This window comes from Oncorhynchus keta, chromosome 12 (assembly GCF_023373465.1).
Source record: "Oncorhynchus keta strain PuntledgeMale-10-30-2019 chromosome 12, Oket_V2, whole genome shotgun sequence".
In the NCBI taxonomy this organism is placed as follows: Eukaryota; Metazoa; Chordata; class Actinopteri; order Salmoniformes; family Salmonidae; genus Oncorhynchus; species Oncorhynchus keta.
In genome coordinates, this window is record NC_068432.1 from 35,587,255 (window position 1) to 35,600,365 (window position 13,111).

At 50.8% G+C, this 13,111-nt stretch overlaps 1 protein-coding gene across 4 annotated transcripts in view; it reads right to left on the minus strand.

Moving 5' to 3' along the window:
- Positions 1–13,111, minus strand: part of LOC118372846 (netrin receptor UNC5C-like) — a 343,833-nt gene that overhangs the window by 354 nt on the left and 330,368 nt on the right. For all 4 annotated transcript variants that reach the window (XM_052458143.1, XM_052458145.1, XM_052458144.1 and 1 more), the window contains 2 exons: positions 2,991–3,169; positions 1–2,344 (listed from right to left, as the gene is read on the minus strand). The exon at positions 1–2,344 is cut by the window's left edge and continues 354 nt beyond it. In XM_052458143.1, coding sequence (XP_052314103.1) covers positions 2,185–2,344; positions 2,991–3,169 — 339 coding nt within the window. In that variant the 3' untranslated portion in view covers positions 1–2,184. The remainder of the gene's footprint in view (positions 2,345–2,990; positions 3,170–13,111) is intronic.

Here is a 13,111-nt window from a genome sequence, read left to right on the forward strand (position 1 = left end):
ATTATTTTACACATATGCTATCATACAATCCTTATACTGAATTTCCCATTTCAAATAGAAATAAATAGATAATGCATAACATTTCCCATTATTTCACCTATTTCTATTCCCCCCGCTCAACGTCAACAGCAACTGTCATTCAGTAACTTGGTGCGAAACAATCAAATGGCACGTATTTTGACCTGATGAAAGAGAACGCTTGTGTGGAATTGTACATAATATTATGTCAATTATTTGGTAAAAAGACAATCGTATCAGGCTGCATCAGTCCTAAGAAAAAATATATTTGTCTATCAACAAATGACCCATCTTCCACCTTGAGAGACAGACTCGCATCTCTTCCACTACCCTGGTTCTGTCTCATATGAATGAGGTCATCATCAGAGGACCATACATGATGAGAGCAGATTGAGATTCTCCATTATACGGTTCCCACTTGATGACCAACCTGCAAAGTCAGTCAAATTTGTCTATATTGGAAACATTTATGAAAATAAACTTTTTTGTCTCGATTTAAGGTTAGGGTTAGGTATAAGGTTACCAGTGAGGTTAAGGTTAGGGCTAGGTTCAAAATCTGATTGTAAGAAGCTACATTTTAGAACTTCTGATTTTGTAACTTGGCCAGACAGTGATGACCCTACTATGCTGACTGGCATGCAGTGAGCGATAACTACTGAACTTTGACCTTTGATTGAATGACCTCTCACTGACCTCTCAAACAGTTCCATCTATCAGCATCATTGGTTTTATGGGCTAATAAACCAACACTTGATAACGCAATCTAAACCAAAATATATACTTTTCAAATTAAATAGGCAAATTGTAAATAATTGAAGAATAGAAAGTAACAAAAAATAATTGTAAAACAATAATAATACACAACAGGAATGACAACAGTTAATATTAATGATGACAGTCTTACTAACACTGTAAAAGGTTAGAGTTTTCAATGTTCTGCTTATGTACAGGTTGTTCTACTGGCTTTGTTTCAGTGACTGTACAGTAGGCGTCATTAACAAGAGAATCCACCAGGGGGCACGTTGACACAATGAAAAGAAAGGGAACACAAGAGAACTCCAAGGCTATGTTTACACGGGCAGCTCAATTCTGATATTGTTTTACAAATTTGTCTTTTGACCAATCAGATCAGCTCTGAAAAAGATCTGCTGTGAAAAGATCTGATTGGTCAAAAGATGGCTATGTGTAAACGCAGCCTAAAGTAATCAATATTAGACTGCATAAAATACAGGAGACATATTTGTGTATAAATAGATGTGTTAAATACAGATGTATATAGTCACCGAAACAAGTTCTTTCATTAGAAATGTTGACGAGTCCTGAAACAGTATTGTTGGTTCCAGGAGTTACCATGAGGACACATAGGGCAGTTGAAGTGGGAGGGGCCTTCCCCACTCCCTCTGGCCACACCCCTTCCCATGTTCCTCTGCTCTGAGCCAGTCTGTCACCACAGAGAGACGTCCATGAGGTCATCCAATATATGGACAGAACTATCAAGCGTTTCCTAGGAAACTGTATCAAGGTAAAGAAAACTGTACCAGAGAGAGTACAGACAGGGCTCACTAACATCCTAGTTCAATATATTGAAAGTGGAGCGGGGCTATGCTAAGTATATTGAACAAGATATAAACGCAACATGTAAAGTGTTGGTCTCATTTCTCATGAGCTGAAATAAAAGATCCCAGAAATGTTCCATATGCACAAAAAGCTTATTTCGCTCTAAATTTTCTGCACAAATGTGTTTACATTCCTGTTAGTGAGCATTTTGCCTTTGGAAAGATAGTCCATTCACCTGACATGTGTAGCATATCAGGAAGTTGATTAAACAGCATGATCATTACACAGGTGCACCTTGTGCTGGGGACAATCAAAAGTCACTCTAAAATGTACATGTATACCATAGATTAGGGCCTAATGAGTTTATTTCAATTGACTGATTTCCTTATATGAACTGTAACTCACAAAACCTATGAAATTGTTGCATGTTGCGTTTATATTTTTGTGTATGTTTGTGTGTGTGTCTCTATGGATGTGTGTTCTCTGATGGAAGAGAGGTCTTGCTCTGCCTGTCCTGTATTTCTGCCTGTCCTGTGTTCCTCTCTCTCTTTTCTCTGTGACTCATCTCTTACTCCTCCCTGGAACTTCCTGTTCTTTGAAGGACGGGTGTCAGTGGTCTGTTGCCATGAGCACGAGGTTCTCATGGCGACCCATCTCCTCCAGCACGGCAGCCAGGCGGCCGAGGTTCCCGTCAGGGAAGTGTTGGGCCTCCCAAAGGTCCAGAATCACCCCCGTAGGACTGGATTTAGTGGCAAAGTAATTCAAATACCTGATATATATATATATATATAGAGAGAGAGACAGAGAGAAAGAGAGACAGCGAGAGAGAGACAGAGAGAGCAAGACAGAGAGAAAGAGAGACAGCGAGAGAGAGACAGAGAGAGCGAGAGAGAGAAAGACAGACAGAGAGAGAGGCAGAGAGGTAGAGAGACGGAGAGAGAGGTTATATGGAGTTTGCATACTCTGCCTGAGCTTTATGAATATCCAGTGTCATCATTTAAATGAACAACAACTAGGTTAAAAGCGGATGGTCAGAACTACTTTCATCCAGCTCTGAGCTCTCTGAAAGGTAGGGAGAGGTGGAGTAAGGGTGTGGGTGAGAAAGGGGATAAGAGGTGAGGGAGGGAGGGGGAACGATGGAGGGGAAAGTCATCCCTCCTGCTGCTGGTTTAACTCCTACTGCTGTCTGTGATAAGGGAGCCCCTGCTGTTTACACACACACACACACACACACACACACACACACACACACACACACACACACACACACACACACACAAACACACACACACACACACACACACACACACACAAACACACACACACACACACACACACACACACACACACACACACACACACACACACACACACACACACACACACACACACACACGGTCCCATCCCATCCTCACCTGTCCAGGTTCAGTTTGTGTGCCAGCATCCTCCAGTCGTTTCCTCGGTTCTGTGGGGCGTCCAGGCTGCCACAGAGCTTCTGTCTGATGGAGAGGGGAATGCGGAAGGCATTGGGCCCCACCAGGGTTGTGATGTTACTGGCTGGGTCCAGCAGAGACGTGTCGATACTCTGGGTGTCCTGGAGATGGAGATGGAGGAGAGAGATTGATGTCAGTACAGGATACAACTATTTGAATTGATTGAAATTATTATTTGGGAGAAGATTGTTGGAGCTAGTGTTACAAGTTCTCATTCGAATTAGCGCATGTATTCATAACATTATTCCAGTCAGATAGTAGTAAGGTCTAGACACGCTCAGAGAGAACAGGAGCTACGCCTGGCCTCTAGTCAGATAGTAAGGTCTGGACACGCTCAGAGAGAACAGGAACTACGCCTGGCCTCTAGTCAGATAGTAAGGTCTGGACACGCTCAGAGAGAACAGGGGCTACGCCTGGCCTCTAGTCAGATAGTAAGGTCTGGACACGCTCAGAGAGAACAGGGGCTACGCCTGGCCTCTAGTCAGATAGTAAGGTCTGGACACGCTCAGAGAGAACAGGGCTACGCCTGGCCTCTAGTCAGATAGTAAGGTCTGGATACGCTCAGAGAGAACAGGAGCTACGCCTGGCCTCTAGTCAGATAGTAAGGTCTGGATACGCTCAGAGAGAACAGGAACTACGCCTGGCCTCTAGTCAGATAGTAAGGTCTGGACACGCTCAGAGAGAACAGGAACTACGCCTGGCCTCTAGTCAGATAGTAAGGTCTGGACACGCTCAGAGAGAACAGGGGCTACGCCTGGCCTCTAGTCAGATAGTAAGGTCTGGACACGCTCAGAGAGAACAGGAGCTAAGCCTGGCCTCTAGTCAGATAGTAAGGTCTGGATACGCTCAGAGAGAACAGGAGCTATGCCTGGCCTCTAGTCAGATAGTAACGTCTGGACACGCTCAGAGAGAACAGGGACTACGCCTGGCCTCTAGTCAGATAGTAAGGTCTGGATACGCTCAGAGAGAACAGGAGCTACGCCTGGCCTCTAGTCAGATAGTAAGGTCTGGATACGCTCAGAGAGAACAGGAGCTACGCCTGGCCTCTAGTCAGATAGTAAGGTCTGGATACGCTCAGAGAGAACAGGAACTACGCCTGGCCTCTAGTCAGATAGTAAGGTCTGGACACGCTCAGAGAGAACAGGAGCTACGCCTGGCCTCTAGTCAGATAGTAAGGTCTGGACACGCTCAGAGAGAACAGGGGCTACGCCTGGCCTCTAGTCAGATAGTAAGGTCTGGACAAGTTCAGAGAGAACAGGGGCTACGCCTGGCCTCTAGTCAGATAGTAAGGTCTGGACACGCTCAGAGAGAACAGGAGCTACGCCTGGCCTCTAGTCAGATAGTAAGGTCTGGACACGCTCAGAGAGAACAGGGGCTACGCCTGGCCTCTAGTCAGATAGTAAGGTCTGGACACGCTCAGAGAGAACAGGGGCTACGCCTGGCCTCTAGTCAGATAGTAAGGTCTGGACACGCTCAGAGAGAACAGGAGCTACGCCTGGCCTCTAGTCAGATAGTAAGGTCTGGACACGCTCAGAGAGAACAGGAGCTACGCCTGGCCTCTAGTCAGATAGTAAGGTCTGGATACGCTCAGAGAGAACAGGGGCTACGCCTGGCCTCTAGTCAGATAGTAAGGTCTGGATACGCTCAGAGAGAACAGGAGCTACGCCTGGCCTCTAGTCAGATAGTAAGGTCTGGATACGCTCAGAGAGAACAGGAGCTACGCCTGGCCTCTAGTCAGATAGTAAGGTCTGGATACGCTCAGAGAGAATAGGAGCTACGCCTGGCCTCTAGTCAGATAGTAAGGTCTGGACATGCTCAGAGAGAACAGGGGCTACGCCTGGCCTCTAGTCAGATAGTAAGGTCTGGACACGCTCAGAGAGAACAGGAGCTACACCTGGCCTCTAGTCAGATAGTAAGGTCTGGATACGCTCCTCTAGAGAGAACAGGAGCTACGCCTGGCCTCCAGTCAGATAGTAAGGTCTGGACACGCTCAGAGAGAACAGGAGCTACGCCTGGCCTCTAGTCAGATAGTAAGGTCTGGATACGCTCAGAGAGAATAGGAGCTACGCCTGGCCTCTAGTCAGATAGTAAGGTCTGGACACGCTCAGAGAGAACAGGAGCTACGCCTGGCCTCTAGTCAGATAGTAAGATCTGGATACGCTCAGAGAGAACAGGAGCTACGCCTGGCCTCTAGTCAGATAGTAAGGTCTGGATACGCTCAGAGAGAACAGGAGCTACGCCTGGCCTCTAGTCAGATAGTAAGGTCTGGACACGCTCAGAGAGAACAGGAGCTACGCCTGGCCTCTAGTCAGATAGTAAGGTCTGGACACGCTCAGAGAGAACAGGGCTACGCCTGGCCTCTAGTCAGATAGTAAGGTCTGGACACGCTCAGAGAGAACAGGAGCTACGCCTGGCCTCTAGTCAGATAGTAAGGTCTGGACACGCTCAGAGAGAACAGGAGCTACGCCTGGCCTCTAGTCAGATAGTAAGGTCTGGACACGCTCAGAGAGAACAGGGGCTACGCCTGGCCTCTAGTCAGATAGTAAGGTCTGGACACGCTCAGAGAGAACAGGAACTACGCCTGGCCTCTAGTCAGATAGTAAGGTCTGGACACGCTCAGAGAGAACAGGAGCTACGCCTGTCCTCTAGTCAGATAGTAAGGTCTGGACACGCTCAGAGAGAACAGGAGCTACGCCTGGCCTCTAGTCAGATAGTAAGGTCTGGACACGCTCAGAGAGAACAGGAGCTACGCCTGGCCTCTAGTCAGATAGTAAGGTCTGGACACGCTCAGAGAGAACAGGAGCTACGCCTGGCCTCTAGTCAGATAGTAAGGTCTGGACACGCTCAGAGAGAACAGGAGCTACGCCTGGCCTCTAGTCAGATAGTAAGGTCTGGACACGCTCAGAGAGAACAGGAGCTACGCCTGTCCTCTAGTCAGATAGTAAGGTCTGGACACGCTCAGAGAGAACAGGGCTACGCCTGGCCTCTAGTCAGATAGTAAGGTCTGGACACGCTCAGAGAGAACAGGAGCTACGCCTGGCCTCTAGTCAGATAGTAAGGTCTGGACACGCTCAGAGAGAACAGGAGCTACGCCTGGCCTCTAGTCAGATAGTAAGGTCTGGATACGCTCAGAGAGAACAGGGCTACGCCTGGCCTCTAGTCAGATAGTAAGGTCTGGATACGCTCAGAGAGAACAGGAGCTACGCCTGGCCTCTAGTCAGATAGTAAGGTCTGGATACGCTCAGAGAGAACAGGAGCTACGCCTGGCCTCTAGTCAGATAGTAAGGTCTGGATACGCTCAGAGAGAATAGGAGCTACGCCTGGCCTCTAGTCAGATAGTAAGGTCTGGACATGCTCAGAGAGAACAGGGGCTACGCCTGGCCTCTAGTCAGATAGTAAGGTCTGGACACGCTCAGAGAGAACAGGAGCTACACCTGGTCTCTAGTCAGATAGTAAGGTCTGGATACGCTCAGAGAGAACAGGAGCTACGCCTGGCCTCTAGTCAGATAGTAAGGTCTGGACACGCTCAGAGAGAACAGGAGCTACGCCTGGCCTCTAGTCAGATAGTAAGGTCTGGATACGCTCAGAGAGAATAGGAGCTACGCCTGGCCTCTAGTCAGATAGTAAGGTCTGGACACGCTCAGAGAGAACAGGAGCTACGCCTGGCCTCTAGTCAGATAGTAAGGTCTGGATACGCTCAGAGAGAACAGGAGCTACGCCTGGCCTCTAGTCAGATAGTAAGGTCTGGATACGCTCAGAGAGAAGGTCAGGAGCTACGCCTGGCCTCTAGTCAGATAGTAAGGTCTGGACACGCTCAGAGAGAACAGGAGCTACGCCTGGCCTCTAGTCAGATAGTAAGGTCTGGACACGCTCAGAGAGAACAGGGCTACGCCTGGCCTCTAGTCAGATAGTAAGGTCTGGACACGCTCAGAGAGAACAGGAGCTACGCCTGGCCTCTAGTCAGATAGTAAGGTCTGGACACGCTCAGAGAGAACAGGAGCTACGCCTGGCCTCTAGTCAGATAGTAAGGTCTGGACACGCTCAGAGAGAACAGGGCTACGCCTGGCCTCTAGTCAGATAGTAAGGTCTGGACACGCTCAGAGAGAACAGGAACTACGCCTGGCCTCTAGTCAGATAGTAAGGTCTGGACACGCTCAGAGAGAAACAGGAGCTACGCCTGGCCTCTAGTCAGATAGTAAGGTCTGGACACGCTCAGAGAGAACAGGAGCTACGCCTGGCCTCTAGTCAGATAGTAAGGTCTGGACACGCTCAGAGAGAACAGGAGCTACGCCTGGCCTCTAGTCAGATAGTAAGGTCTGGACACGCTCAGAGAGAACAGGAGCTACGCCTGGCCTCTAGTCAGATAGTAAGGTCTGGATACGCTCAGAGAGAACAGGAACTACGCCTGGCCTCTAGTCAGATAGTAAGGTCTGGACACGCTCAGAGAGAACAGGAGCTACGCCTGGCCTCTAGTCAGATAGTAAGGTCTGGACACGCTCAGAGAGAACAGGAACTACGCCTGGCCTCTAGTCAGATAGTAAGGTCTGGACACGCTCAGAGAGAACAGGGCTACGCCTGGCCTCTAGTCAGATAGTAAGGTCTGGACACGCTCAGAGAGAACAGGAGCTACGCCTGGCCTCTAGTCAGATAGTAAGGTCTGGACACGCTCAGAGAGAACAGGGCTACGCCTGGCCTCTAGTCAGATAGTAAGGTCTGGACACGCTCAGAGAGAATAGGAGCTACGCCTGGCCTCTAGTCAGATAGTAAGGTCTGGACACGCTCAGAGAGAACAGGGGCTACGCCTGGCCTCTAGTCAGATAGTAAGGTCTGGACACGCTCAGAGAGAACAGGAGCTACGCCTGGCCTCTAGTCAGATAGTAAGGTCTGGATACGCTCAGAGAGAACAGGAGCTACGCCTGGCCTCTAGTCAGATAGTAAGGTCTGGACACGCTCAGAGAGAACAGGAGCTACGCCTGGCCTCTAGTCAGATAGTAAGGTCTGGACACGCTCAGAGAGAACAGGAGCTACGCCTGGCCTCTAGTCAGATAGTAAGGTCTGGATACGCTCAGAGAGAACAGGAGCTACGCCTGGCCTCTAGTCAGATAGTAAGGTCTGGATACGCTCAGGAGAACAGGAGCTACGCCTGGCCTCTTGTCAGATAGTAAGGTCTGGACACGCTCAGAGAGAACAGGAGCTACGCCTGGCCTCTAGTCAGATAGTAAGGTCTGGACACGCTCAGAGAGAACAGGAGGCTACGCCTGGCCTCTAGTCAGATAGTAAGGTCTGGACACGCTCAGAGAGAACAGGAGCTACGCCTGGCCTCTAGTCAGATAGTAAGGTCTGGACACGCTCAGAGAGAACAGGAGCTACGCCTGTCCTCTAGTCAGATAGTAAGGTCTGGATACGCTCAGAGAGAACAGGGGCTACGCCTGGCCTCTAGTCAGATAGTAAGGTCTGGACACGCTCAGAGAGAACAGGAGCTACGCCTGGCCTCTAGTCAGATAGTAAGGTCTGGATACGCTCAGAGAGAACAGGAGCTACGCCTGGCCTCTAGTCAGATAGTAAGGTCTGGATACGCTCAGAGAGAACAGGAGCTATGCCTGGCCTCTAGTCAGATAGTAAGGTCTGGACACGCTCAGAGAGAACAGGGCTACGCCTGGCCTCTAGTCAGATAGTAAGGTCTGGACACGCTCAGAGAGAACAGGAGCTACGCCTGGCCTCTAGTCAGATAGTAAGGTCTGGATACGCTCAGAGAGAACAGGAGCTACGCCTGGCCTCTAGTCAGATAGTAAGGTCTGGACACGCTCAGAGAGAACAGGAGCTACGCCTGGCCTCTAGTCAGATAGTAAGGTCTGGATACGCTCAGAGAGAACAGGAGCTACGCCTGGCCTCTAGTCAGATAGTAAGGTCTGGACACGCTCAGAGAGAACAGGGAGCTACGCCTGGCCTCTAGTCAGATAGTAAGGTCTGGATACGCTGGCAGTCAGATAGTAAGGTCTGGACAGAACAGAACTACGCCTGGCCTCTACGCCTGGCCTCTAGTCAGATAGTAAGGTCTGGACACGCTCAGAGAGAACAGGAGCTACGCCTGGCCTCTAGTCAGATAGTAAGGTCTGGACACGCTCAGAGAGAACAGGAGCTACGCCTCTGTCAGATAGTAAGGTCTGGAGTCAGATACGCCTGGCCTCTAGTCAGATAGTAAGTCTGGACACGCTCAGAGAGAACAGGGCTACGCCTGGCCTCTAGTCAGATAGTAAGGTCTGGACACGCTCAGAGAGAACAGGAGCTACGCCTGGCCTCTAGTCAGATAGTAAGGTCTGGACACGCTCAGAGAGAACAGGAGCTACGCCTGGCCTCTAGTCAGATAGTAAGGTCTGGACACGCTCAGAGAGAACAGGAGCTACGCCTGGCCTCTAGTCAGATAGTAAGGTCTGGACACGCTCAGAGAGAACAGGGGCTACGCCTGGCCTCTAGTCAGATAGTAAGGTCTGGACACGCTCAGAGAGAACAGGAGCTACGCCTGGCCTCTAGTCAGATAGTAAGGTCTGGACACGCTCAGAGAGAACAGGAACTACGCCTGGCCTCTAGTCAGATAGTAAGGTCTGGACACGCTCAGAGAGAACAGGAGCTACGCCTGGCCTCTAGTCAGATAGTAAGGTCTGGACACGCTCAGAGAGAACAGGAGCTACGCCTGGCCTCTAGTCAGATAGTAAGGTCTGGACACGCTCAGAGAGAACAGGAGCTACGCCTGGCCTCTAGTCAGATAGTAAGGTCTGGACACGCTCAGAGAGAACAGGAGCTACGCCTGGCCTCTAGTCAGATAGTAAGGTCTGGACACGCTCAGAGAGAACAGGAACTACGCCTGGCCTCTAGTCAGATAGTAAGGTCTGGACACGCTCAGAGAGAACAGGAGCTACGCCTGGCCTCTAGTCAGATAGTAAGGTCTGGACACGCTCAGAGAGAACAGGAGCTACGCCTGGCCTCTAGTCAGATAGTAAGGTCTGGACACGCTCAGAGAGAACAGGAGCTACGCCTGGCCTCTAGTCAGATAGTAAGGTCTGGACACGCTCAGAGAGAACAGGAGCTACGCCTGGCCTCTAGTCAGATAGTAAGATCTGGATACGCTCAGAGAGAACAGGGGCTACACCTGGCCTCTAGTCAGATAGTAAGGTCTGGACACGCTCAGAGAGAACAGGAGCTACGCCTGGCCTCTAGTCAGATAGTAAGGTCTGGACACGCTCAGAGAGAACAGGGGCTACGCCTGGCCTCTAGTCAGATAGTAAGGTCTGGACACGCTCAGAGAGAACAGGGCTACGCCTGGCCTCTAGTCAGATAGTAAGGTCTGGATACGCTCAGAGAGAATAGGAGCTACGCCTGGCCTCTAGTCAGATAGTAAGGTCTGGACACGCTCAGAGAGAACAGGGCTACGCCTGGCCTCTAGTCAGATAGTAAGGTCTGGACACGCTCAGAGAGAACAGGAGCTACGCCTGGCCTCTAGTCAGATAGTAAGGTCTGGACACGTCTGGATACGCCTGGCCTCTAGTCAGATAGTAAGGTCTGGACACGCTCAGAGAGAACAGGAGCTACGCCTGGCCTCTAGTCAGATAGTAAGGTCTGGATACGCTCAGAGAGAACAGGGCTACGCCTGGCCTCTAGTCAGATAGTAAGGTCTGGACACGCTCAGAGAGAACAGGAGCTACGCCTGGCCTCTAGTCAGATAGTAAGGTCTGGACACGCTCAGAGAGAACAGGAGCTACGCCTGGCCTCTAGTCAGATAGTAAGGTCTGGACACGCTCAGAGAGAACAGGAGATACGCCTGGCCTCTAGTCAGATAGTAAGGTCTGGACACGCTCAGAGAGAACAGGAGCTACGCCTGGCCTCTAGTCAGATAGTAAGGTCTGGACACGCTCAGAGAGAACAGGGGCTACGCCTGGCCTCTAGTCAGATAGTAAGGTCTGTCTGAGAGAACAGGAGCTACGCCTACGCCTGGCCTCTAGTCAGATAGTAAGGTCTGGACACGCTCAGAGAGAACAGGAGCTACGCCTGGCCTCTAGTCAGATAGTAAGGTCTGGACACGCTCAGAGAGAACAGGGCTACGCCTGGCCTCTAGTCAGATAGTAAGGTCTGGACACGCTCAGAGAGAACAGGAGCTACGCCTGGCCTCTAGTCAGATAGTAAGGTCTGGACACGCTCAGAGAGAACAGGAGCTACGCCTGGCCTCTAGTCAGATAGTAAGGTCTGGACACGCTCAGAGAGAACAGGAGCTACGCCTGGCCTCTAGTCAGATAGTAAGGTCTGGACACGCTCAGAGAGAACAGGAGCTACGCCTGGCCTCTAGTCAGATAGTAAGGTCTGGACACGCTCAGAGAGAACAGGAGCTACGCCTGGCCTCTAGTCAGATAGTAAGGTCTGGACACGCTCAGAGAGAACAGGAACTACGCCTGGCCTCTAGTCAGATAGTAAGGTCTGGACACGCTCAGAGAGAACAGGAGCTACGCCTGTCCTCTAGTCAGATAGTAAGGTCTGGACACGCTCAGAGAGAACAGGAGCTACGCCTGGCCTCTAGTCAGATAGTAAGGTCTGGATACGCTCAGAGAGAACAGGGGCTACACCTGGCCTCTAGTCAGATAGTAAGGTCTGGACACGCTCAGAGAGAACAGGAGCTACGCCTGGCCTCTAGTCAGATAGTAAGGTCTGGACACGCTCAGAGAGAACAGGGGCTACGCCTGGCCTCTAGTCAGATAGTAAGGTCTGGACACGCTCAGAGAGAACAGGAGCTACGCCTGGCCTCTAGTCAGATAGTAAGGTCTGGACACGCTCAGAGAGAACAGGGGCTACGCCTGGCCTCTAGTCAGATAGTAAGGTCTGGACACGCTCAGAGAGAACAGGAGCTACGCCTGGCCTCTAGTCAGATAGTAAGGTCTGGATACGCTCAGAGAGAACAGGGCTACACCTGGCCTCTAGTCAGATAGTAAGGTCTGGACACGCTCAGAGAGAACAGGAGCTACGCCTGGCCTCTAGTCAGATAGTAAGGTCTGGATACGCTCAGAGAGAATAGGAGCTACGCCTGGCCTCTAGTCAGATAGTAAGGTCTGGACACGCTCAGAGAGAACAGGAGCTACGCCTGGCCTCTAGTCAGATAGTAAGGTCTGGATACGCTCAGAGAGAACAGGAGCTACGCCTGGCCTCTAGTCAGATAGTAAGGTCTGGATACGCTCAGAGAGAACAGGAGATACGCCTGGCCTCTTGTCAGATAGTAAGGTCTGGACACGCTCAGAGAGAACAGGAGCTACGCCTGGCCTCTAGTCAGATAGTAAGGTCTGGACACGCTCAGAGAGAACAGGAGCTACGCCTGGCCTCTAGTCAGATAGTAAGGTCTGGACACGCTCAGAGAGAACAGGAGCTACGCCTGGCCTCTAGTCAGATAGTAAGGTCTGGACACGCTCAGAGAGAACAGGAGCTACGCCTGGCCTCTAGTCAGATAGTAAGGTCTGGACACGCTCAGAGAGAACAGGGCTACGCCTGGCCTCTAGTCAGATAGTAAGGTCTGGACACGCTCAGAGAGAACAGGAACTACGCCTGGCCTCTAGTCAGATAGTAAGGTCTGGACACGCTCAGAGAGAACAGGAGCTAGAGAGAACTGGAGCTCAGAGGTACGCCTGGCCTCTAGTCAGATAGTAAGGTCTGGACACGCTCAGAGAGAACAGGAGCTACGCCTGGCCTCTAGTCAGATAGTAAGGTCTGGACACGCTCAGAGAGAACAGGAGCTACGCCTGTCCTCTAGTCAGATAGTAAGGTCTGGACACGCTCAGAGAGAACAGGAGCTACGCCTGGCCTCTAGTCAGATAGTAAGGTCTGGACACGCTCAGAGAGAACAGGAACTACGCCTGGCCTCTAGTCAGATAGTAAGGTCTGGACACGCTCAGAGAGAACAGGAGCTACGCCTGGCCTCTAGTCAGATAGTAAGGTCTGGACACGCTCAGAGAGAACAGGAGCTACGCCTGGCCTCTAGTCAGATAGTAAGGTCTGGACACGCTCAGAGA